Consider the following 24414-nt stretch of genomic DNA (forward strand, 5'->3'; position numbering starts at 1 on the left):
CTTTTACAGCCTCTAGCCGACTGCAGGGCCATGGGGTGTTAAGACAGGCACCTATAGCTCAGGAGTGAAGGTCCCCCCACACACACACACACACACACACACACACACACACACACACACACACACACACACACACACACACACACACACACCAAAAGGCCTGACAGCCATAGGAAGAGGTAAGGGTGACAGTAAGGGAGTGTGTGCAGACTAACTTAATCAACACTTTTGACTGGGAAGGCAAAAGGTGCTTTCTTTGTTCTGATCAGCCCCAATCTGCATACTCTGTCTGAATACATTGAGAGTTACTTTTGACTCTAACAGTGTTCCACTTGAGTCATAGCTTTCTGAACTTATTTCTTAGCAGCAATTCGGTTTCTTTTTAATGGCCTAGGCGAATTTTGGCTTTTTTTTTTCTCTTGCCAAGATACTTTTAGACACACTTTGAGGTATGCAAAGCCTTAAAACTAGAACACTGATGGCTGGCTTACGCTGCAAACTTCATCGCCTTTTAACAAGAGAGTAAGTATATAAAACGTTATTTTCTATATTTTACACATCAGCAGAAACAGAGAGAGATGGCAGGAAGGGGGGAGACAGTCTCCCCCACCTTTACAGACACTGTTTTTATACACCATAAGGCGCAACAGTTGGGGCTTTTCACACCTGTGAATACACATCACCCCCCTTCTATCGACGGATCTCACACCTACTTGGGATATCACACCTACTTGAGATCTCACACCTCGATCAAAGGGGAGGCGGGACTTAGCTCATTTGCATAATGAGGGAGGTGTGACCTGTCACTTTTTATGCATACTAATGAGACAAAAGCGGGATGAATATTCCCTCCGCTACGCTACGAGAAGGATGAACTATAAGCCTGAATGACATAACATTTTATACCTAAAAACATAAAAGCCACAATAAATAAATCACAATTATTGTAGTTATTTTTACCTCCCGAATTGCTTTCAACCCACCAGCTTTTATGGTGTTGTTACGTCACTAACTGTAAGCTTGTCACATACAGTCTATGGTCACTCAGAGTAACCTACAGTTAATTTAGCTGCTGGAGAAGAAAGATCAGGGGGGGAGGGGGGAGAGAGCTGCCGTTTCATTCACACTGCTTAAAAAACGGTAACAACGGACTATGTTTCTTAGCGGATGCATGTCAATTTAAATCAATACATACAACTATTTTTTAAATCAATAAAAACATTTTCTAAATCCATAAAAGCATTTAAATTAATATTAGGAGTCATGTCGTTACTTTGTTGAGAATGTGGCCATGTAATAAGCGGGATAATTTGCAGCGACTTGTTCCTTATGAGGAAAATAACACCCGTCATGCAGACCACTACGCTTTGGGATCCTGATCGACCGACGAAGCTCCATTCAAATATACATATTTTTGGTGAATTACTGAGTTTAGGCACGTTAATAACGTTTTAATGAAGTTGAATACAGTATATTCATATGTGTCAGTGATTTCATGTCAATTCGACGAACATAAACATAAATGATCGTGGTGAAGATGATGATTCAATTAGGATTAAAAATCGAGAGCCGGGCTGCATTTCCTCCCATTCGTTTTTTTCGAATAACAAAATTATTTTGTTACTTTGTTAAGATCCATATGTCACGGATATCATACTCTGTGCTAAATAAGAGACATCTAATCATTTACAAAACATCACCATGTTGTTATTTAACAAAATAATGTTGTTTAGTCGAAAAAAACGAACGGGAGGAAATGCAGCCCGGCTCTCGATTTTTAATCCTAATTTAATCATCATCTTCACCACGATCATTTATGTTTATGTTCGCCGAATTGACATGAAATCACTGACACATATGAATATACTGTATTCAACTTAATTAAAACGCTATTAACGTGCCTAAACTCAGTAATTCACTAAAAATATTTATATTTTATTGGAGCCTCGTCGGCAGATCAGGATCCCAACGCGCAGCGGAGGGATATTGGTCTGCATGACGGGTGTTATTTTCCTCATAAGGAACAAGTCGCTGCAAATTATCCCGCTTATTACATGGCCACATTCTCAACAAAGTAACGACATGACTCCTAATATTAATTTAAATGCTTTAATGGATTTAGAAAGTGTTTTTATTGATTTAAAAAATAGTTGTATGTATTGATTTAAATTGACATGCATCCGCTAAGAAAAATAGTCCGTTGTTACCGTTTTTTAAACAGTGTGAATTAAACGGCAGCTCTCTCGGGGAGAGAGCTGCCGTTTAATTCACACTGTAATTCACCCCCCCCTGATCTTTCTTCTCCAGCAGCTAAATTAACTGTAGGTTACTCTGAGTGACCATAGACTGTATGTGACAAGCTTACAGTTAGTGACGTAACAACACCATAAAAGCTGGTGGGTTGAAAGCAATACGGGAGGTAAAAATAACTACAATAATTGTGATTTATTTATTGTGGCTTGCATGTTTTTAGGTATAAAATGTTATGTCATTCAGGCTTATAGTTCATCCTTCTCTAAAAGCCTTTAACAATGACAATATTCATAGTAATTTAATAAATCCTTCCAACACACATTGTAAAAAATAGCCTACTGTAAGTTAAGAAATCATTCCAATATGTACATCTTCGGATGTAACAACAATAACTAGGGATGTCCCGATCACCTTTTTTTGCTCCCGATCCGATTCCGATCATTCGATTTTGGCAATTTGCCGATACCGATTTTTCCCGATCCGATCTTTATGAAATGCATTAAGAGAAAAAAAAGAATCTATGTCTATGAAAACAAGCCCCAAAGAAGCAACACATACATGATGTTGTGTCATTTGAAACCAAAACTAAGGCCTCAGGATGACTTTAAGACTTGAACATGGGCATTTTTGTTTTGTAACAATTAATAAAAATAAAAAAAGTATTTAAAAAAATAAATAATCACATTTAGCTTTGAGTGTTACTGACCTGAGATGTTTTTATTACATGAATTAAGGTGACTGAGGCTTTGGGATGCAAACTCATCTGTATGAAAAAGGTGACAAGGATCCGAGCCCCCGGCTCCCCCACCCCACGGAATATCGGCTTTAAAATGAGGAATAGCAGAGGATTTCAGCAATCAGAACAACTAAAGCAGCAGTGTTAATAATAACAGAGACGCCAAAGAGTCACATCTAATAGAAATATATAAAAGCATTTATTTTAATTGTGTAGCAGTCAGTTTATAATTTTGGCAGCACTGTTGAGCATTTTGAAAATGTATTTTCATTCCTCTTTGCAAGGCTTAGTCTTTCTATCTTTATAGCCACATGGTGTAAAGTAACTAAGTTCATAAACTCAACAAGTACTATACTTGGGCACAATTTTGAGATACTTGTACTTTATTTAAGTATTTCAATGTTTTGCTACTTTAATCTTCTACTCCACTACAGTTCAGAGGTACATGCTGTACTTTGACTCCACTACATGTATTTAATACCTTTAGTTACTTCACAGATCTGGATTAATTAAGTGAAATATAATCAAGTGTTAAATCAGACTTTAGTTCCACCTGGAGTAAATCCACAAGCTACCCTGCAGTATACAAAGTCATTCAAACTAGCTGCACCTTTACCAGCTTTGAGAACACTTTCATGATCAATCATTATAAAACATATCATATATATTATTCTGAAATGGACCAATCTGCACAATGACTACTTTTACTGTCGCTACTTTCACTATATTTTGATGAGAATATTTTTCTACTTTCACTTGAGGAACATTTTGAATGCAGGACTTTTACTGTAACAGACAACAAGTCCTCCAACTAATACGACCAAATGGGTCGATTGTTTTCCTCGTTTTCCGACCCATTAATACGACCCAGAGCAGCGTTTTCAATCAACGGGTGCGTCAGCCTGTATACCTTTACGACCCACGGGCGCGTTTTAAATCAACGGGAGGCGGCGTAATGACGTACAACGTCCTCGACAACTTCTGTTAACAACCATCGTTTTTCAGACACGTACACTCTTAAAAAATCACGGCTTTCTGTCGTAGAACAAAACGTGATCCGCCTCTTAAATTTGTGTCGACCACAGACCTTATTTCGAGCTATTTTCCCAAATCCTATGGAGAAATCTCATTGGTTCTGACGCGAGGGAACCGGAAGTGGTCAAATGCTAACTCACCGGGGTTTTGGACTCGTCACTGCATCAGACAACATCCATTTATTTCCCAGACAAGCTAATAAACGTGAGTAGTCAGATATCAAAAGTATATTCATTTTGGGATATGTATTATGTTGTTTTATTTTGTCGTCTAGTACAGTGACTAAGATTACTATGTTTACCTAGGAATAATGATAGCAAAGCTAAATTAGCCAAAAGTAGAATCAGCTAACGTTAACGTGAGCATGGAAGTTATGTGATCCATCGGTTCATGCGGTTGATCCAAATGTTATCAAACGTCACATTCTTTATAACTATATTAAATACTATTTATCTATTAAGTGAAGAGTGACCAGGGGTGTAATACTGCCGGAACACCGCTCCGGCACCTAAAACGGGGATGGTTGTTAGCATCTGGTGCTAGCTAGCTATGATAACGGATAGGCTAAGAGGCTAATGTACCTAATGTAATGTTTACACAGTTAACTTTAGTCTAAGTTATCTCAGTGGGTCTGAAACAGTTTGATCACCATATATGGAAATACATATTTCCAAGGCACACTTTTATATTATTGTAATGTTCCACAATAGGAGTCGGAAATTCAAGTTCTTAGGTTCAATAGCTCCTTTGGTAGTATACAAATACAGGTTCATAGGTCACAGGTTGCAGGTCGCAGGTTCAACGTCACACAGCACCCTAAAAAAAATCGAATGAATCTAAAACATCGATGAAATCATTACAATTCATACTATTGGACATACAACAAATGCATAAAAAAACAAAACAGTAAATAGTTAAATATGCACAAAGATACATTTAAAAAAAGTATTATTCTTATCATTTTTTTTATTATTGAAATGTATACAGTTAAGTTTCATATGGGTGTTGACAGATGTATCCATAGATTTAGTTAATTTTGCCCTCAAGTGCACAAGATTGATGCATTTAACTTCACGGGGGCCTCCGGACCCCCCTAGAGGACATGAGGTCCACCCCCACTTAAAACATATTCACATGGATAGGATACTAAATACATGTGCACACTTTTTATATAGTAACCTTTGTACCTCAGCAGGAGGGAGTTAGTTTATTATAAAGGTCCTTCACTGATCACTTAACTATCACGCAGCTGTGTGCAGCATTTACTGTAAGAATCACACATTTATTCAATAATGCAGACTTAATAAATGACCATTCTTTGTTGATTCTGGCTGGAGTGTTAATTGACAGTAGTTACATAAGCTTCAAAACAAGCCACAACTGCGCGTGCACACGTGCAGAACTTATAGAATTAGCAATACACCCCTGCTAATGATGATTTTAGTATTATTTTCTGTGATGATGGAGCATCAACTTTTGGATCAACCAGATATTTACAGATTAGGGTTGTCCATAACAGTCAATTTAAACATGTGACTGACTCTGTATAACATTGTTTTCCTTACTCTTGTGATTTTTGTTCATCCTATCTAAAAGATAAAAAAACATGAGTTCATTGTTTTAACAAGATTTTTCACGATATAATAAAATACATGAATCCTGTAAACATTTGTAGTATAGTATTCTTATTTTTGGTATTCCCTGACATTATCTGTGTTTCTGTTTACAGATGCCTACTCAAAAAGTGTGCCAGACATGCAGGCAAAGCATAGGAGTAGCAAGTAAAAAATGCAAACAATGTGGTGCCATCCAACCCTACAAAGAGAAACTCTCCAAGCAAAAAGAAAAGGTTGCACAGGAGTGGAAGGCCACGCAACAGAAAAACCACAGTGTCAACAAAGTGTATGACTCGACACATTTACTGGTAAGCTTTTTTCTCTTGCAGATGTCAGTTATCATAAAAAAGTGTGTAAATAATCCCTGATCTTTATCTTTTTATACAAATTGTTAAATTACTGAATTGATTTATACTTATACTTATACGACACGGGTTATCAAGTGGATCGCTCAAGCCAGCCGTGCCTATCTAGTTAGGTGCGCGTTCACATAAAAGGGGTAGTATTTGGAGCATTCGACCAATCACAAACATGGAGAAGCGTACTGACAGCGCAGCGCGTATACTTCCTGAATGAAAAGTCAACTATATAATTAGACAAATATGAAGACTTTAAACATCCATGACTCAAACACTTTATCCAGGATAAAAGCCACATAGCTGCACCTGCAAGGTGAACACAGCTGGTAAAAGAAAAAGTGTTTGAATGCGTACATTAACAGGTTTATGATATGCCCCGTCTAAGACACGATCTGACTTTAATTACATTTGACTCGAGTGTTTCGTAATGTGTTGCTTAAAATAATACTTCTGCATACAGTATGTGACACTGTAAGTGTTGCACGGCCAGATACGGCTCAGCTGACTCAGATAAGGAGATATATGATACATTATGATGTGATGCCGCGGACTGTACTGTTACTTTGATCCAGTTACTTATGTTGTGGCAGATATTTAATTAAGCTTTCTTAACGCTAATGTTATAATAGTCAGATTGCTCTGAAGATGGGAGGTGATATTCTATTAATGTTCACATTCACACGTGAACACGTTTGGTTCTATGCAAACTCAGTAATATCCATTGTGATACAGTTATAAGGCCTTCACAAGAGACTGTCAGTGGAGATTAAAGGGGATCAGGAGCTCACGTCTTCTCAGAGTCCTTGGTATCTGGCTTGATGATTGTCTCACATTTCTAAACTTCATGTCAATAACCTGCTTAAAAAGCTGAGGGTTAGGCTAGGTTTCTTCTACAGGAACAAGTCCTGTTTCTCTGCTTGAGGCCAGGAAAAGGCTAGTCACTGTGACCTTTTGACCTGTGCTGGACTATGGTGATTTGATCTATATGAATGCACCTGCCAATTGCCTGGTCAAGTTAGATGCTGCGTATCACAGTGCACTGAGATTTGTGACAAACTGTAAAGCATTAACCCATCACTGTACCCTGTATGCAAGGGCTGGTTTGCTTTCACTAACTGTACGGAGGCTCAGTCACTGGTACATTTTTATATACAAAGCCATGTTAGGGAAACTTCCATCTTATATCTGCTCCCTGATCTCACGGAAAATTGTAAGTGGCTACTGCCTGAGATCGAATGCTGTGGTTTTATTAAATGTGCCAACTGCTAGGACTGTCTTAGGGAAGACAGCTTTTAGATGCGCAGCTCCTCTGTCTTGGAATAGTCTGCAAATTACATGGAAACTGAGCAATCTGGTGCCACTAAATGTTTTTAAAGCTCGGTTGGATGCTACTCAATCGGAAGCTATTGGTACCTGTTTATGTGGATAGTTATGTAAATGGTGCTGTATGATGTCCTTTTGTTGTTCTGTTTATGTTGTTATGTTTCGTGTGGAACCTACTTGAGCAGGTCTCCCTTGAAAAAGAAATCAATGATCTCAATGGGATACACCTGTATAAATAAAGGTTTGAAATTAAATGAAATGAGAGTCATCATCATCATGTTCTCTCTGCTGCTGCTGCTGCTGCTGGCAGCTGGAAGTGAGTCAACACTTATTATACTGCTGTTTAACAGGATAATCTGTCATATAACTTTTTTTTGTATTTGTACAGGTGTGAAGTGTGAACAGTTGACACAGCCAGCTTCTGTGACTGTGCAGCCAGGTCAACGTCTGACCATCACCTGTCAGGTCTCTTATTCTGTTAGTTAATAATAATAATAAAATTCAATAACATGCTTTAACCACTAGGTGCCCGTTTATCAGCTGTGCACCGTTATGGTGTAAATACTGCCTATCTACCAATTGGATCCAATATAAAAGTCAGCCGAATTACTGTTGATATTGCAAGGAGACATATTGTGTGAAAATAAATCTAAGATGTTGTTAAATGGCTGATATATTTGTGATCCACGTCACGTTTTCAGTTTTGGCGGCAGTTCTTCCTGTTTGTATAGAAGTCTTCTCATCAGGGCTCTATAAATAGATAACTACGGCAGATATGTAATATGTAATGCAGCCGAACCATGTATTACAATGCCGTTATGTGATTAGCTCCAAAGAGAAAAGCAAGCAAACTCGGAATAAAGTATTATTATTATTTTTTTAAATGTTTTCGGATTTCACATCGCATAAACACCATTTCCCAACGTGCATTGCGGCTAAACCATGAATCACCGAGCTGAGGATCTTGGTTATGGCTAGAAAGGATCCGTCTTGTGTAAAACTCTCGCGAGAGTTCGGCTGAATGTCACGTGGCTGAATGTTTACGTTTGGCAGGCAGCCTTTCAGTTAGGATCGTTAACATCAGTTGGCCACAGCAAATGATGGTGAGAAGCTAAACTATCTATTAATTATGTCAATGACAGGGAGTGTGATCGTTGAAAAGCGGTCTTGCTGGTGTTCAAAGAAGAATGACAACACTGTAGATCACCAACACTATGGTTTATTTTTTATTCACAGGCAAGTCAACGTTGTCGCAGTAAAAGTCCCAAGATAGCTCCTGGTGCAATAAAATGTTCCCTTGCAGTGTTTTACTATTATGTCTGATGTTTCTCTATTAATATTGCTGCTGCATTAATGTGTATGTTGCATCATGTTACTGCTGTAGATGTGTTTCCGAGCCGCTCCGATTACAACGAGAGTTACAACGAGAACGTGACGTCATATTTACAATAGAAGGATCCTTTCTAGCCATAACCGAGGATCTTGCCTACGTCTGTTTCCGGTATTGTTTTTGACGGATGTATTTTGTTATACACACATTCCTTCACATTTAAATTAAAATGTACATTAAAATTTTTCATGAGGCTTTCTAAAATGTTTAAAAATATAACTACGGTTCGAGTTGAAGAGTTTATAAATTAACATGAACCGAAGCTGTTGCCTGGTAACGCAATCGTGCAACGTCACGTCCGTTAATTCCACATCCACACACATCGATTTAATAAATGAATATAGCCTTTGTATCTGCTAAAAGAGGTGCCGACCAGCTGGGGCAACAGAAAATTGGCGAAATTGAGTGTGACTATTACAAATGAAATCATTATTATATTAATATTGATAATAATAACAACCGACCGTCGGGGTAGCATTTGCTTGGCATTTCCGGGTATATCTCCACTGGTTGGGCCACGTTAACAATACTGTGTAATTGTCACGTTTGAAGGGACGAAATCGTGACAGCTTCACGTCTCCCATCATGGTAAATCGTCACATGTTCACGTCTTGCCGTGATACCGGGTTGTGCTGACCATGTCCATGCCTTTATGACAACAGTGGACCAATCTTCTGATGGCTACTTCCAGCAGGATAACTCACCGTGTCACAAAGCTCAAATATTCTCCAACTGGTTTCTTGAACATGACAATGAATTTTACTCAAATGTCACAGTCATCAGATCCAAATCCTACAGTGCACCATTGGGATATGGTGAACGAGAGATTTGCGTCATGGATGTGCAGCCGACAAATCTGCAGCAACTGTGTGATGCGATCAGGTCAATATTGAGTGAAATCTCTGAGGAATGCTTCCAGTACCTTGTTTAATCTATGCCATGAAGACTTAACGCAGTTCTGAAAGCAGATGGGGGTCCAACCCATCCTAGCAAGGTGTACCTAATTAAGTGGCTCGTGAGTGTATTACTTAGCTCAATTTGTATTGTTAGTGTGTGTCTGTAGGAGTAAAGTCTAGACACATTCTTTGGATGTAAGCATTGGCTAATTAAACAGATCATGATTAAATGACATGATGATAATAAGGGTGATCACCAAAACCTTATACCAGGGGTGGGGAACCTCTGGCCCTCGAGGTAACTCGGATCTGAAGGTGACTGATAACTGCTAATGGCATTGACTTGAATACCAGACATAGTAAATGCAAAGCAGGATCATATAAAAAAAAAAGGTAATAAACAAGCCATTCAATCGTAATACTCGTTTTAATACGTTGACATGCATACAACACAATAGACTTGTTAAGTCCTGTTCGTTGTCCTGTTTGTTGTCCTTATCACCGTCCTGTTAGTTTTCCTCATCACCGTCCTCATCACCGTCTTGTTCGTTGTCCTCATCACCGTCCTCATCACCGTCTTGTTCGTTGTCCTCATCACCGTCCTCATCACCGTCTTGTTCGTTGTCCTCACCACCGTCCTCATCACCGTCCTGTTCGTCGTCCTCATTACCGTCTTCAATGTCTTCCTCCATCATGAGAAAAGACGAGTCCGAGCCAATACAGCTGTAGGTGCTGGTGACTCTGCTCAGTTTCTGCTCCAGAAGATATTGATGGTGTAAAATACAGCAGTGCAGTCCCCTGTATCCCTCTTCTGTTATATCGCTTGGAGAAACTAAAATAAAAAGACAAAATGACAGTCTATGTAAGGCAACTTTTAGTTAGCATTGATGTTGGTTCCATATAAGCAATTTGAATGTTTAACTCCGAGGCTGTATATTAGCTAAAAAGATTTGTGATTCAGAAAAAATGCAATCATTACAGATGCTATTCAGTGATAGACATTTGACACTGGGAGGGGGGCAGTGGCAAATGTTATAAATCGGTATTTGTGGAACATACTTTGGTTCCTGATGTCGTCTTTTGTCTGATGAAGGAGGCGGTCCAGTTTGTCCAGTGCCTGCCTCAGATTTTGACAATGCTGGGTCATCTCCTTCACAATGATGGCTTTCTCCTCTTCCATACGCCTGACCAGCATAACCTGGTCAAAAAGTCGCCTCTTTGTGCGCAGGTTCACCACTATAATGGAAAAAACACAAAATATAACAACCACAATGGTAAGGCTAATAAAACAAAAAATATCAGTTTGTATTCAATCTTTTTAACTTAAATTGACCAAAACCTTAAAATCTGGTAAAAAAAAAATCAACCTCGCCGCTTGCTGAATTTTTTCAATTCTGTCTATGTTGGCAGAATTACATTCAGTATGTCTTGAGATTCAACATTAGTATGCAGTTCAGGGTGGTCAGGAAGGGTTTTACTGTTTCCATAGATATGCCTGTCCCAGTGGGACTAGACTATTAAGACTTGATAGGGCAACATCATACAGACCTTTCAATATCATTATTTTAAAATGATTTGTTGTGATCATGATGATTTGTGACACCTATGTTGATAGCTCTGTGTTACATTGGTGATTGTAATCTAGTACTTCAACTGAATTTATGGAATATCTAGGGCAAACAAAAACAAGTTGTTTCTTACCATCTCCTTGCGCCTCCCAGGGCAGAATGACATCCTCAGACAGACCGCATGCTGCTTCTGTGTCAATTTTCTCTGAACAGGCATCAATGGTGTTGTACTGCAGTATCCTCTCTCTGAGTTTCTTCTTGAGCTCTGTCAGTCTTCTCCGTTTGCGTTGCCTTGTTTGGTTGCTGTCTGTAAAGTAAAACAAAATACAAATAAACTAATATTAATAATACAAACAACAACAACAAGAAACAAATATTGTTTCTAGATAACGTAATAATAAATACCATTTTGTCGATAGAGGTCGTGTTTCTTTCTTCGGAGGGAATAAATAATTTCATCTATTTCTCTCTGGAGCTCCTCTTGGCTACTCTGGGCTCCATGTTTCTCTTGAAAACAGAAACAACAAGGTGTAATCATAAAACATGAAGCCAAATGTTTGGAAATATGGAACCAAATCTATACCACAGTGATCATATAACATACCAGTGGCTGCCCATTGCTTGACCTCCAACACCCACTGCTCCGTGTCCTCCAGGGAGATGTTCAGCTCTTGCTTGAGACTCTCAAGATTGTCCACTTCAGTTTGTGCTCTCTGTGTAGTCTGGTTAGAATGTTTAAAAGGAAAAAGTGAATATGCGTTCCAGTTGGTTGAGAAGGTTGTTTTTTACTGAATTCCTTTATGCACATTAACTGACCAGACAACAACATGAAATGCTAAACACCTTCTCTTCAAGGTTGGCAAGTATCACCTTAGTTTCCCTTTTTTTTCAAGATCAAGCAGGATTAACATTATTATTATTATTATTATTATTATTATTATTATTATTATCCAGAAATTCAGATGAATCAACCTATAGTGCTTTATTAAAAACAAACAGAACAGAGACTCTCTTGGCAGAACAGTGTGCCATGGCAGCACCATCATAATGAAATGATTGCAGAATACATTCAATTCAACAACATGTAGCTAAGGATGGTGTTAAATTACTACAACAACAAACTCGGATAGTCTTAATATACATTTTGAAATGCAGCATGGACGTCTTACTTTGACAAATCTCTTTGAGAGTGTCTTGTGGAGATTCTCCACCTTCCTGTGGTTCCATTGCATAGCCAGCACGGTTATCATATCTGCTCTAGCTGTAAACACAAAAACATGAAAATTCATATGAGCTTTACAATGTGGCACTACTTAAAACTATTTGTTTTCCTCTACCAACCTGATTTGGTCATGTATTTTGTTGTCAGAGCTGCCCTTGAGAGGAAGCTGTTAACCTGTTCCACTTCCTCGCCGACAGTATTTCCAGCACCTTCCTGGCTTCTGCCACCCCACTTCACCTGCTCAGAATCATAAACAATGAGATCTAGCTATTTAGTTCAATATTATAATTTCTTGTACTGTACATCTTTAGTTATCATCAGTGTCAGGAGCAATTTCAGAAAGTTAAAATGTTCTGATATTGAATTATGCTTTGAACTACAATGTCACAACTGCAGTTATTTGAAGCTCTATTCATTCATTATTTCTACAGTGCGGAGATATTTACTAAAATAAACATAATGGGCTTTGGAAGCCTATCCTTGTGACAGTCTGTTTTGTAACAATTTTGTCAACATTTGTAACTATTACAATTATTCCACAGGCTTGAATAGAATATACTACATGATATTCTTATGTGCACTACAATTTCTAAAACATTTGAATCTAGTGACACAAATGTTTAACTTGCATACTGTACCTCGCATTTGCCTGTGTGGGCCTTGGCGTGCATTACAGAGAGAAAAGGTTTCATCTCTGTAAGTGGTTGGAGCTCAGGCAACTTTGCTGCCATCTTCTCCAAATAAGGCCAGTACCCGTAATGACAAAATCAATTAGCTTTTCCAGTTGCATGATGGCATAATAGTAAAAAGATAAACCAGGTCCTTAAAATTACCAGTACAATCCTTGTAACCAACATCAGCATTTATCCAAATGAATGTTTTTTTTGCTTTACATCTACTGGATGTGCAAGAATTAAATAGATAACACGTTTCCCACAAACACTTCCAATTTTGCAATAGTTATAACTACCTGCAGGCAACATCCATACAAAAGAATGTTGCATTCGCAACTTCAGCCAGCTCCTTCTGCAGGAACATTGGGTAGGCATATATTTCACCACGGTAGTGATTTAGGCCTTGTAGTAAGATGCCATGTCTGCACACAGCTATTTGCAGTCCTTCCTCATCCACCTTGGCCCTGGACTTGTGTGAGGTTTCTCTGCAAGCTGTGAAAGTTGCCGGTCCACAAACATCACGACCACTTTTCTGAAATAGACACAATCTGTTACATTTAACCCTGTGCTAAGAAAAATAAATAAAGGGTTAAGGGATTGAATAGATTCTTACAATCGTCATCTGGCTCCTGATTTTGTCGACAAAGGCAGACACTTTACTGTCCTGGGCAATGAACAGTCCATCAAATAGAGACGGTTCATCTGTCCTGCGAAATTCGAGAAAGACATTGTAAGCAACATTATCATACATACATAAGTTTGATTGTGTCCTCTATTTAATGTGGCCAATTTGCTTTTGCCATAACATTTTCATAAATGTGGAAAAGGTCTTTGTGAATTTGATCTGTAATTCTGTGTAAAGTCTTTTGCCACCATTATTTAACATTAGTGAAAAGTTTACTGACTTCTTGTAAAAAGGTAAAAATAAAAGTACATCCTTTATATTGATGGGCATGGAATAGGGCAGAGGAAGGCATAGAAAAAGGTTCCTGGGCAATTTAATACATTTTTCATGAAGCGATTATATCCAAAACTGGTTCTTAGCTCCAACATATCCAACTAACGTCAACCATTTAACATTTTAAAGTTGAGTTAACTTTACAGGCGTCATATATAATAATTTTTATGAATTGGATTTATATAATTATGTGTAATTTCAAACCAACTATTGTTTTCTGATGGTCTACAAACTTTGGAAAAAGAAATTGCAGAGTCGGGGAAAGTTAAACATTTCAGCAAAGACATTCAGCTTAGTCAATAAAACAACAACTAAAATGAGAATATGATTTCACTGACCCTCTGGACTTCTTGAAGCGATAATGCTTTCTATTGCCATCTACAGCAATAGCCAGCATGTCAGGTGTGCATGCTGGGCATTTAAAGGGCTCCACCAGGCATAGATCTTCTTGTCTGTAATTACAGAAGGCAAACTCCCGAAAGACTCTGTGGAAGATATCGCTACAGATTCTGCCTGTCTGGAAAAAAGAATGGTATTCATTTGGTTAATTAAAAGTTTGGTATTCAAAAATCTTGAAAACCACATTTTATTCTTACCCTTCCTGTGGAAAACGATCGATGTTCAAGCATTTTTATAAATACTTGCTGGGATAATGCTGGGCTGGCCAATTTCATTTGCTCGAATGATGTGAACACATCAAAGTTAAAAATAATTTTGCAGCTGTCGGTTGCTGGCCAGTATTTGTATCCCAGCAAGTCACCTATGCTCGGGGACCATTTGGCGGAACAAATTGGGCAGCACACAGAAGGCAGACGAACGTTGTATGGACCTGAGAAAAAATATAAATGTGCAATTTGACAGCTATCTATGCAATGTAGGACAAAAGTATAATAGTAATCCTGTATTTCTGCTTGATCGTCTTCTGGTGGCAACAAACCATTGATAGTCACCAACACGGTCTGCTTTCCTGGGATGATGGTGAAATCTTGGCTTGGACCACAGAAGCAGATTTGGGATGGCGGAGGAATTGGAAGCAGACACACTGCAGCAAAGACAATTTCAGAGATTCATATGCATGTTAGGACATGTTAGGAAATGTAGTCAATACAAATTGAGACATTTTAACTGTTAAAGCAAACTTCCGACATGGTGAAAATGATGCCGCTGTATATGTGGTGCACATTAGGAAACCATGGTAAGGGAATATGTAATACCTTATTTGAACCCACCTTGTTCACAGAGTCCATATTGGCCACTTTCATCCACAACCACTAAGGATGTGGGAGGAATAGGTCTGTAAAACCCATCAAACATGGCTTCCCTGTCATGGAAGACATGTTTACCATGGATAATAGGGTCACATGCCGGACAAAGAAAGGGAGTTCCTGGTGGAACACAGTCCAAGCACCGGACCACAGCATCAGCAGTTTTGCATTGGAGACAGGAACGTGTAGTGACAATCTCTGCAGCCAATTTCAAATTAAGGAGCTCTGGCATTGCAGCTCTGAATTTTTGTTCACGTTTCAACTGTCTTTGGGTCCATGTTGATGCAGTGGGTGTTTCTTCTGATGATGCAGGGACAGTGAGAGAACCCAACAGGTTTCTCAGTGTCTGAAGATGTTGATCTAAAATAACAAAATATAAAACAAATCATGGAATTTAGTTTAATTAAAAAAAGATATTCCATACATGGCTTTTCACTTTACAATGTATCATGAACAAAGCTATTACATACTACAAACAATTACCTACATTTCAAGTTGAAGGATAATTTAAGAATTCATTGTGCATACCAAGACTTGGGACCTGTAGAGGAATCTCATGTGTCTCCTCGACCTCTGGGGACTTCTGAGAGCTGGAAGGTTTAACTGCATAAAACAAAGTACGAATTTATGGGAAACATTATTGAGGACCGACCAACGACATTAAAACTTAATGAAACACTAGAACTAGATTATATTTTACAGACCAGATCGATTCTTATTCCAATGTTGGGCTATAATGTTCCCATCCAGGTCCCTCTTCCTCCAGGAAACATTTGATCCTTGCGTTATTTTCTTTGGTATCTTCTGTATCTTCGGTTTCTTTGGTTTCTTTGGTATCTTAATATATAAATATATAAAAGAGATTATATATTTCCCTTAATTGTTGCACACACATCTTTGTAATGTGTGTGTCTGTTATCATTTGAGTAAATGTTATAATACATTTTTGGATAATGTTGTACTTGCCTTATTTGCCAACTCATCTGCGAGGGCATTCCCTATCTCTAGCCATTCATTCAGTTGCTTGGATGCCATTTTTAAGTGAGGATAAAAAGGGCAACAACAAACAAAGGATGAACTGACATACAGGGAGGGAGAAAAACAAAACAAAAGACAAGAAAACGAGAGGGGTGAAAGAGAGTAGGAAGAGGAATATGGCTCTGAAAAGAACCGTTGATTTTTTTATGATAATAGGCTACTTCATATAATTGAATTGATAGATGACCTGAAAAAAACCAAACAGATGAACTCAGATTAGCTGTGCTACCATGTAATTTAATTGTTGCTTCATAAATAAGCATTCGCCAAAATAAAACTACAGGCACCAAAATCAATCAAGTCCCAGGTAAATCAGTAATTACAGGGAAATATATTTCTCTTTTTAACTAGATGTGATGCTTTCACAAAACTTAAGTTGAATTAGCGAATGTTTAAAGTAGTAAAACAACTATGACCTGATGATATTCAAGTGTTGAACTTACCCTAACTATCATTAATGCAACATGTTAGGTGACATTTCGAAGAAAGAAAAAGTGTGTGCATTATAAAAAGCGCCATGTAAATGTCAACTATTATTATTATTATTATTAAAGTGCCATTTCCTTTCGCATTGTTTACGTTCATATCATGTCCTGGTCTGGTTAGCTGAATATACATACTTTTGCCATTGTTATGTGTTATGTCACGTGCTACCAAGGGTTTTGTTTTTAGGCAAGATTTTAGCTCCTTTTGTGCGAAGGAGAAAACTCTCCCTACAACTTGTTGTAGACGAACCTTCTTATATTGCAATACATATCCGTTAGCGCATATAAGCTAAGCGCTAAGCGCTAACCTTTACAGCCATGCTATTGCTAACAACATGCATTCGCCTATACTGCCTATGCCACGGGCCAGCCCTAAAACGTAAAACTGAAATATCGTGGTTAAACATGCTTAGTAGAAAAACGACAGGATTAATTAAAAGCGTAAACAAATCAAATGAAATACAGAAATCAGATTTACCACTTGTAAAGCTCTGACGCTCTTTAACAATCCTTCTTCTTCTTCATCTTCTTCTTCATCTTCATCTTCTTGGCTCGTCGCACTTTTATTGATGCGCAAGGTTAAAGTTCACGGGATTACGATCGTGACAAAACGTGACAAAAGGTTGTAATAAACTGCTGCTAGAAATGAATAATGGGAAAGCTACGTGGCTATGGGTCGTAATATCGTGATCAACACTGCTTAAACAATCGACCTATTTGGTCGTTTTTTGTAGGAGGACAGGCTGGTAACAGAGTATTGTTAGAAATTAAAATCAATGTTTTATGGCATAATTTAGTTTAAACATGCCATCAGTTAAAATGCTGATTTATACTGAAAAAACCTGAAATTCTTGTGCACAACCAGTTAAGCTTTTATTCTGAAAATCCTTCATCTCCGGTTAGCATTTAGCATGTGGCTAATATACGATTTCCAAAAGAGGTGAATTGAGTCGCGAAAGGACATTGTGTGGTTCTATTTAACCCTGCATGCTATTCGTTTGTCTGTTATTACATGTCGGCTAGAGGCCAATCACTTCTATAGGTGTCTTTTGTTGCGTTTTATGTTAACGTGAATGGTTTTAGGCCATTAAGCAGTCGGGACTGCTTGAGGCAAAGACACAGCCAAAGTTGGAAGCTAAGGTTATTGGAGTGAGTGTTTTGTGTTAACAACAGTGTGAGGCTGTTTTAAAAAAAAGTCATTTTTCAAGGAAAAGGCCTGAGGAGTTTGAAGCTTTCAGTGGTTACTTTTCTCCGTTTTCAAAAAGACATTGCGTGGTGGATTACGACGAGAAAAAGCGACATTCGTGCGTTAGATAGACGATATTCTTCTGATAGTGTTTGGATAGCGTCCCATTTTGTCCCATAATAGCGTGTTTAAACAGAAGAGATGACCATACTGGCTCTTAAAGTCAAAACATTTACGTACATGGGCAGAGGGCAATGACGTAAGGGTATGAGGCCCATTTATCATTGTAAACTAAATAGAAATGTTATTTTAAACTACAGTGTTGAATTTACTAGACAAAATATCACCCCACCATTATTTCAACTCCACTGTGAGAGCCACGAGGTGTTTATTCAAATCCCTTTGTTCTTCAGGTCAAAGGTTGGAAAACCAGTTGTCATCTTGTCTTGACCTCATGTTCACAGTGAACCACACGGCAGTCGCCATTTCATGAAATGCTAATTGAAGTACTCTGTTTGCTTTAACACACTGAGGCTAGGCATTCCATCTTGTAAAAAACATCATACTTCTTGTCAGAGTTAAAACTATTGGAAGTACTTCTGCTGGTAAAAGTGTATTGGCTGGTTTTGGGATATTCTTGGTTGCAAGTGTGTATTGGCGGTTTTGTTAATATTCTTGTTTGCAAATGTGTTTTGGCGGTTATGTGCTGTGTTGTTTAACCATAGTGTAATGTTCTTCCTATTTTAAAGATATTTTTAAGGAAAATAAGTTTCTCCTTGTTAAAAACAAGTCAGTTTTGCAACAGCTATTCCCTAGTGGATTAAGCTGGAAATTAAAATAGCGCACTCTGGTGGTAGTACAGAATTATTACAAAAATAGAAGAAACACCATAACATTTTGAAGTATAATTTTAAGTGTTATAAATAAACACATGCTTGATCGTCAAGTGGTTTCTAATTATAAGATAAGAAACTTTACATAATACTTTTTCAAACACCAATTTATTGAAGCTAACACAAGTAATGACATTAGCATAATTTCATACACTTCGGTATGCACTGTACACAGGAGATTTAGATTTGAACCAATATTCATATTTCAAAGTCAAAACCATACACGATACAATTTTAATTTTAACATTTCATATTTTAATTTTGCATAATTTTTATATATTAATTAACTTTATTAATATTTTACCTAAAACTTAAAAAAAAAAAATCTATAACTTAAAAAAATAAATAAAATAAAAATAAAAGCTTATCTTTGATAAGTTAATAAATAATTAGAGAATATGTCACCAAAACAAACTAAGTTGAGACTAGGCGCAGAGCCAGGCTCAACAGCAGATATCAAGGAAAGGATAAAAATCAGATCAGATGCTATAACAGTTCCAAATCTTAGACAAAAGACATGGAACCACATGGAGAAACTGTTGGAACAGTGGCAAACGAGAGGACTGTTTCCAGCAGATGATCAGCCTGGGCCAACGAAAGCCCAAAGAAAAGCTGTAGTTGAACATGAGAATGCTGAATACCTACAACAGGAAAAAGCATGGATCAAAGCCGGACAACCCCCTTGCTGAACAGAGCTGAAAAAAGAAATCTAGAGTTACAAGTCTGGTACTCCATCTAAAATATGTCAGCCAAGAATCAACAAACAGCATGTATGTGGCTCAAGGAGCAGAGCTCACAGCAAAGGAAGATAAGAAAGAAAAGACAGAAGAAGCTCCAGTAATCCAACCTTCAAAGCTCCTTCCAAGCCTGACAGATGCGCCTCCTCCCTACATGACAGATAGCGGCTGGAGAAGGAGGATTGAAATACCAATCATGGACTCACAGAGACATGGAAGCATTAGTGGCAAAACTACCTCCACTCACACAAGGAGGTCAGAAGTGGGTGAATGATCTGGAAAAATACACAGTCCAAGACCACCTGTGCTTGGGAGACATGAGGTCACTGCTTGGACGGATAGAAGGAAGACTAGAGGCAAGAGCAGTGGATTCCAAGGCCAAATGCACCAACTCTCCAGATTACATTTCCTTCAACAAAGTCAGGTCGAGGTATTGGGCTGCCATTCCTCAAATCTACCCAACAACACGGAGTTTACATGCCCTCAACAGCCTGAGAAAAGAACCGGGGGAAGACATGTATGCCTTCCTGAAGAGATGTGAAGCAGTGTGGGAGGACTGCACTGGAGAACGACATGACGTTTCACCGTCTGTTGTAATGCTGTGGAAGAACGCGGTCATTAACGCCCTTCCCCAATCAGTGCAGGCAAGCCTGGGAGATGTGGTGGCATTAGACGCTATACCCATTGAAGAATGGAGACAACATCTCATTTAGCACGATATGAAATACCAAGCAACCCAGAGGGAAAAATATGAAGAAATGAAAACATTACAACTAAGACTCTTGAAGATACAAATAGCTGAGAAAGATACCGAAGCTAATAAAAACAAGAAAGCAGCAAGGCAAATGGCAGCTACATCAGAGAAGGCAGGGCAGATTCCTCCAACAATTCAAGCTCAGGAAGAACCAGAGAATGCAGTGCAGACATCTCAAACAGTTGAATCTCAGATAGTGCCAGAGAATCAGATGGAGAACCAACAACCAGGAGGTTTCCGAGGAGGCAGAGGCAGAGGAAAAGTTCTCCGGTTTGAGGGATGCTACATATGCAATCAGCTGGGCCATTGGGCTAGAGATTGTCCACAACAACAAATGAAATACGCACCAAACAACGGCCCACCATGCAGTTTCCATGATGACGACGGAGGCAGGGGGTCCCAGAGATGTCAAAGACGTACAGGATTTCCAAACATGAACCAAATGCCTGGTATCATCCACAACAATGAGGAAGCTTAGAGGACCAGACCAGCAGGTGATGCATCTTCAGCACAAGGGTATTTTGAAATCCAGCTACATAGAGCCACATATGTCACCACAGGAGGGAGAGGTTGAATGTTATTTTAAAAGATAGTGAGTAGAATATTGCATTTACACATAAAGCATCCACAGAGTAGTAGAAGATTAAGACATAGTAGAACATTTAGCAGACTATTTTTGTAATTATGAGAAGGAAAATACATTACGATTGATGTTGTTCCCCCACACAGAAAACTATTGTGTCCACATAGCTAGTGAGGTCAAGAAGACGGGCTTCCACCCAAAATATGCAAGGGGCGGCGATACACCTGACGTGAAGCTGTCCAGACCTGAAAACAGAAACTCGATTCTGCTGTGGTGAAGTCTGGCTACAAAGGGAGGTGTCCGATAGGGTCGCTTGTCTCAAACCAGTGAAGAAGTCAACAAGAACCCAGCTGAACTAGAGAGTGACTGTTAGCGGGAGAACAGTGACGGAGCGACAGAGACTGGCCCAACATTTTCCAGCCAGTACATAGATAGACCCCGTCAGAAGACCGGGGCTGTGTTTAAAGGGGAACTTAATTTATTGTTAATAGAAGTATAGTTTTTCATCAAACAATTATGTGATTTATGGAGTCAGATTACATTTTTCTCATAAACACAATTTTATAATCGGTCTGAAGTATCTGTTTTAAGGCATGAGCTGCAGATTAAATAACATAACACTGATTGAGAGCTTGGATGATGAAGTTCTAGGGTTTTTACAACAGTTTCAAGAATCAGTCTTTATTTATTTATTCTTGAGTAACTTTACTGATTTATAGTGTTGCGCGTAAGGCAATATCTCATTTGAGTGAGGGGCACCAGCCCTTCATGCAGGTCACCCTCTGTGAGAAGAGTTCATATTTTCCCTCCAGTTTGGAGAAATATTATTTTATCATATGTTAGTTCAACAGTGTCAACCAATCCTCTAATCCTAGAATTATTGAGGCGCATTAGCGACACCAGGGGTATTGTTTTTCGCAGCAACGATGATGCATAATACCATGACGAAAGCCATTATTGAAACAAGTAAACTATTTTTTTGTGCTAATGGCAGATTTTTTAGTGAATATGCATTTATACCATCAGAAAACCTTACATCATACGATATTTTTGTACCCCTTGTGGGTACACAGAGAAGTTATATTTATTTAATGCAACGTTATGGGTTTTCCATGTCCTGTTCAGAATAGTGTAATCATTGCAATATTAATTGAGCATTTTATGCTCAAAGGAGGGAGTGTCATGATTATACAGATATGTTGATTTCAGTGACGTTGTAGTTAATAAATAATAACATGTAGTCAACAATAGGTCTCATAACAACAAGAGGTATGCCAAAGCTTGGGCCTTCTCCAAGGAGGGAGTGGTCCAGTTTTAGATATTAGACAAATAGAAGTGGATGAATATGTCAGAACACTCTGAGTAATATTATGCACGTTTTGTCTACACAGCAGGCTAGGAAAAATACAGAGATACCAGACGAGACACCAGAAGAGACTCCTGTTCGGCCAGGTGATTGGGTGAGGGTGAAAGTTCACAAAAGACAGTGGGCTCATCCCCGGTGGACGGAAGCGTGAAAAGTTGTAACAAACTTCACACGCGCTCCGGTTTAAAGGTAAAGAAAAAGGAGCAAATTGACACCACCTCACACATTGTCACCCTTCACTGGCAACTTCCAGAACATTATTGGGAGTTAGGACTGATTTGGCAGAGCTGGAACAAAACAATAAATAGAAATAAGATAAAGATAGAAAAAGCTCAAAAGAAAAATTGTCTATAGATTGTACATTAATGTGAAAACCTATTTTTTGTTTTACATCTGAAAAAGAGTCAAATTTTTTGTATGTTATTTTTGTACTCATTATTTAAATTCTGTAACGGACACAACCAGGGATAAAATAGAGATGAAGACAAGAAAAAAGCCAAACCAATTGTGGGGTCCCCTAGGGATAAGAGGCAGAATAGCATTGTCGATTGTACTCATTACACTTGGCACCTTTCTGGTTGGAAGGGGAGTACAATATCAAGTAAATCATGGAACCATTAGTTCACTCATAGAGAATGCCCACATCACTAACAAGACTCCAGCTGTGTTTCAGAGACTTTCACTTATCCCAGAGCCAAAAGATCAGCTGAGCAACAAGAGGAGGAGTTAGAAATACTCGGTCCCAAACAAGAGGCGGTTATAATCAAGACGATTCACCCCCCTATATGCAGTTCTTGTATCAAATGATGAGATGGGTTTAAGTGATTGGGATATGTAAGTGATGGGGATTTACAGATTAGGGGAATCTCTAAATACACTGGATCCATGTTTTAGTCCGTACCAGAAACACCCCCTGTTAAGCTATGAACAACCGACCGGTGACCTGAGCACAATTATTGAAAATGATTGTTAGACACAGGCTACTAACCCACAAGTACAGCTTTGTATGTACAAACTCTATGAACAAGATTCCCCAGCAGATAGTGGCGACATTGCAGATATGTCCAGTCACAAAAGTTACTACGGTTCTAAATAACAGTGAGATTTAAAGTGATGGAGAAAATATGGAGACGTTCTTTTATAGTGTGTGAAATATGTGGTGCTTGAAACATGTAGGTATTTAAATGTATAGAAGAAAATGGTTTCCTGAAAGAGTTAATTGGAGTAAACATGTTACAGTGGGTGAAAGCAATGTTTAGGGATATGGTAAAATTATTAGTAGACATGAATTGTGTTTAGATGACATTTAACAACTAAGATGGATAGTAATATTAGGAAAATAGAGAGGAAAAGGTTGGATTTATTTTACCTCGGTGTGTTAGAATTTAACTATACGTAATGCCTTCCGACATCTCTCTCTCTATCTATCAGCCTGTCAGACCACTACGACCCCATCGTCCAAGCAGACAAAAGACCTCACCACGGAAGACTCCTCCTCCTCCAACTAACAGACAGAGAAGCAGAGCTGAACCATCTCCACCTGAGGCATCCAGAACTACAGGTGACATAAAAAGGCACACTCTCATCGGTCCCCCACAGGACATGAAGTTCCAAGTTGAGCCACAAGATTTGGGCACAAGAGCAGAGTGTGGGACATGAGAGCGGAATACGCCCTCCATGCAACCAGTAGAGACTGTAAAGGAGGAGATGAAATGCAAAGCAGATGGGACACTGAAAAGAGTTACAGCGGAAGGATCTAAGAGCAGATGGACTGAGGAGAAGGTGCACGGAGGAGAGGAAAGGACGGAGGAGTTGGCATGGTCCGGCAGAACGTGAGGGGGTCGTGGCTTGACAACCAGAGGGGAAGAGAAGGAAAACGGGAGTGAGTGAGTTTACAAATAAACAAACTTATTCACCAACGAGAAATACGTAAAGAAAAAGATTTATTAGCCATGAATTAATCAATTGGTGAATTTATAAAGAAAGAAAGAGGAAACTATTAAATAACCCTAAAAACACACTGAGGGTAGAACATATTATTCAATCTTTTCATCATATGAACAAATTATTCTTTAAG

General features: G+C 38.6%; 2 protein-coding genes across 2 annotated transcripts; both read right to left on the reverse strand.

Moving 5' to 3' along the window:
* Positions 1 to 10016: 10016 nt before the first annotated feature.
* LOC307018003 (uncharacterized protein) lies at positions 10017 to 13172 on the reverse strand. Its single transcript, XM_079648015.1, has 8 exons — positions 13037 to 13172; positions 12518 to 12635; positions 12346 to 12437; positions 11781 to 11898; positions 11582 to 11683; positions 11310 to 11483; positions 10668 to 10844; positions 10017 to 10440 (listed from the first exon to the last, which is right to left on the reverse strand). The coding sequence occupies exons 1-8, from the start codon at positions 13127 to 13129 to the stop codon at positions 10118 to 10120; spliced, it is 1197 nt and encodes a 398-aa protein (XP_079504141.1). The 5' UTR covers positions 13130 to 13172; the 3' UTR covers positions 10017 to 10117.
* A 173-nt stretch (positions 13173 to 13345) lies between these two features.
* LOC307018002 (uncharacterized protein) lies at positions 13346 to 17552 on the reverse strand. Its single transcript, XM_079648014.1, has 10 exons — positions 17297 to 17552; positions 16262 to 16373; positions 16000 to 16132; positions 15824 to 15898; positions 15260 to 15655; positions 14968 to 15072; positions 14627 to 14859; positions 14369 to 14547; positions 13686 to 13779; positions 13346 to 13604 (listed from the first exon to the last, which is right to left on the reverse strand). Exons 2-10 carry the CDS (start codon positions 16328 to 16330, stop codon positions 13365 to 13367), a joined length of 1524 nt encoding a protein of 507 aa, XP_079504140.1. The 5' UTR covers positions 16331 to 16373; positions 17297 to 17552; the 3' UTR covers positions 13346 to 13364.
* Between the last annotated feature and the right edge of the window lie 6862 nt (positions 17553 to 24414).

This window comes from Notothenia rossii (assembly GCF_949606895.1).
Source record: "Notothenia rossii genome assembly, chromosome: 9".
NCBI classification, from domain to species: domain Eukaryota; kingdom Metazoa; phylum Chordata; class Actinopteri; order Perciformes; family Nototheniidae; genus Notothenia; species Notothenia rossii.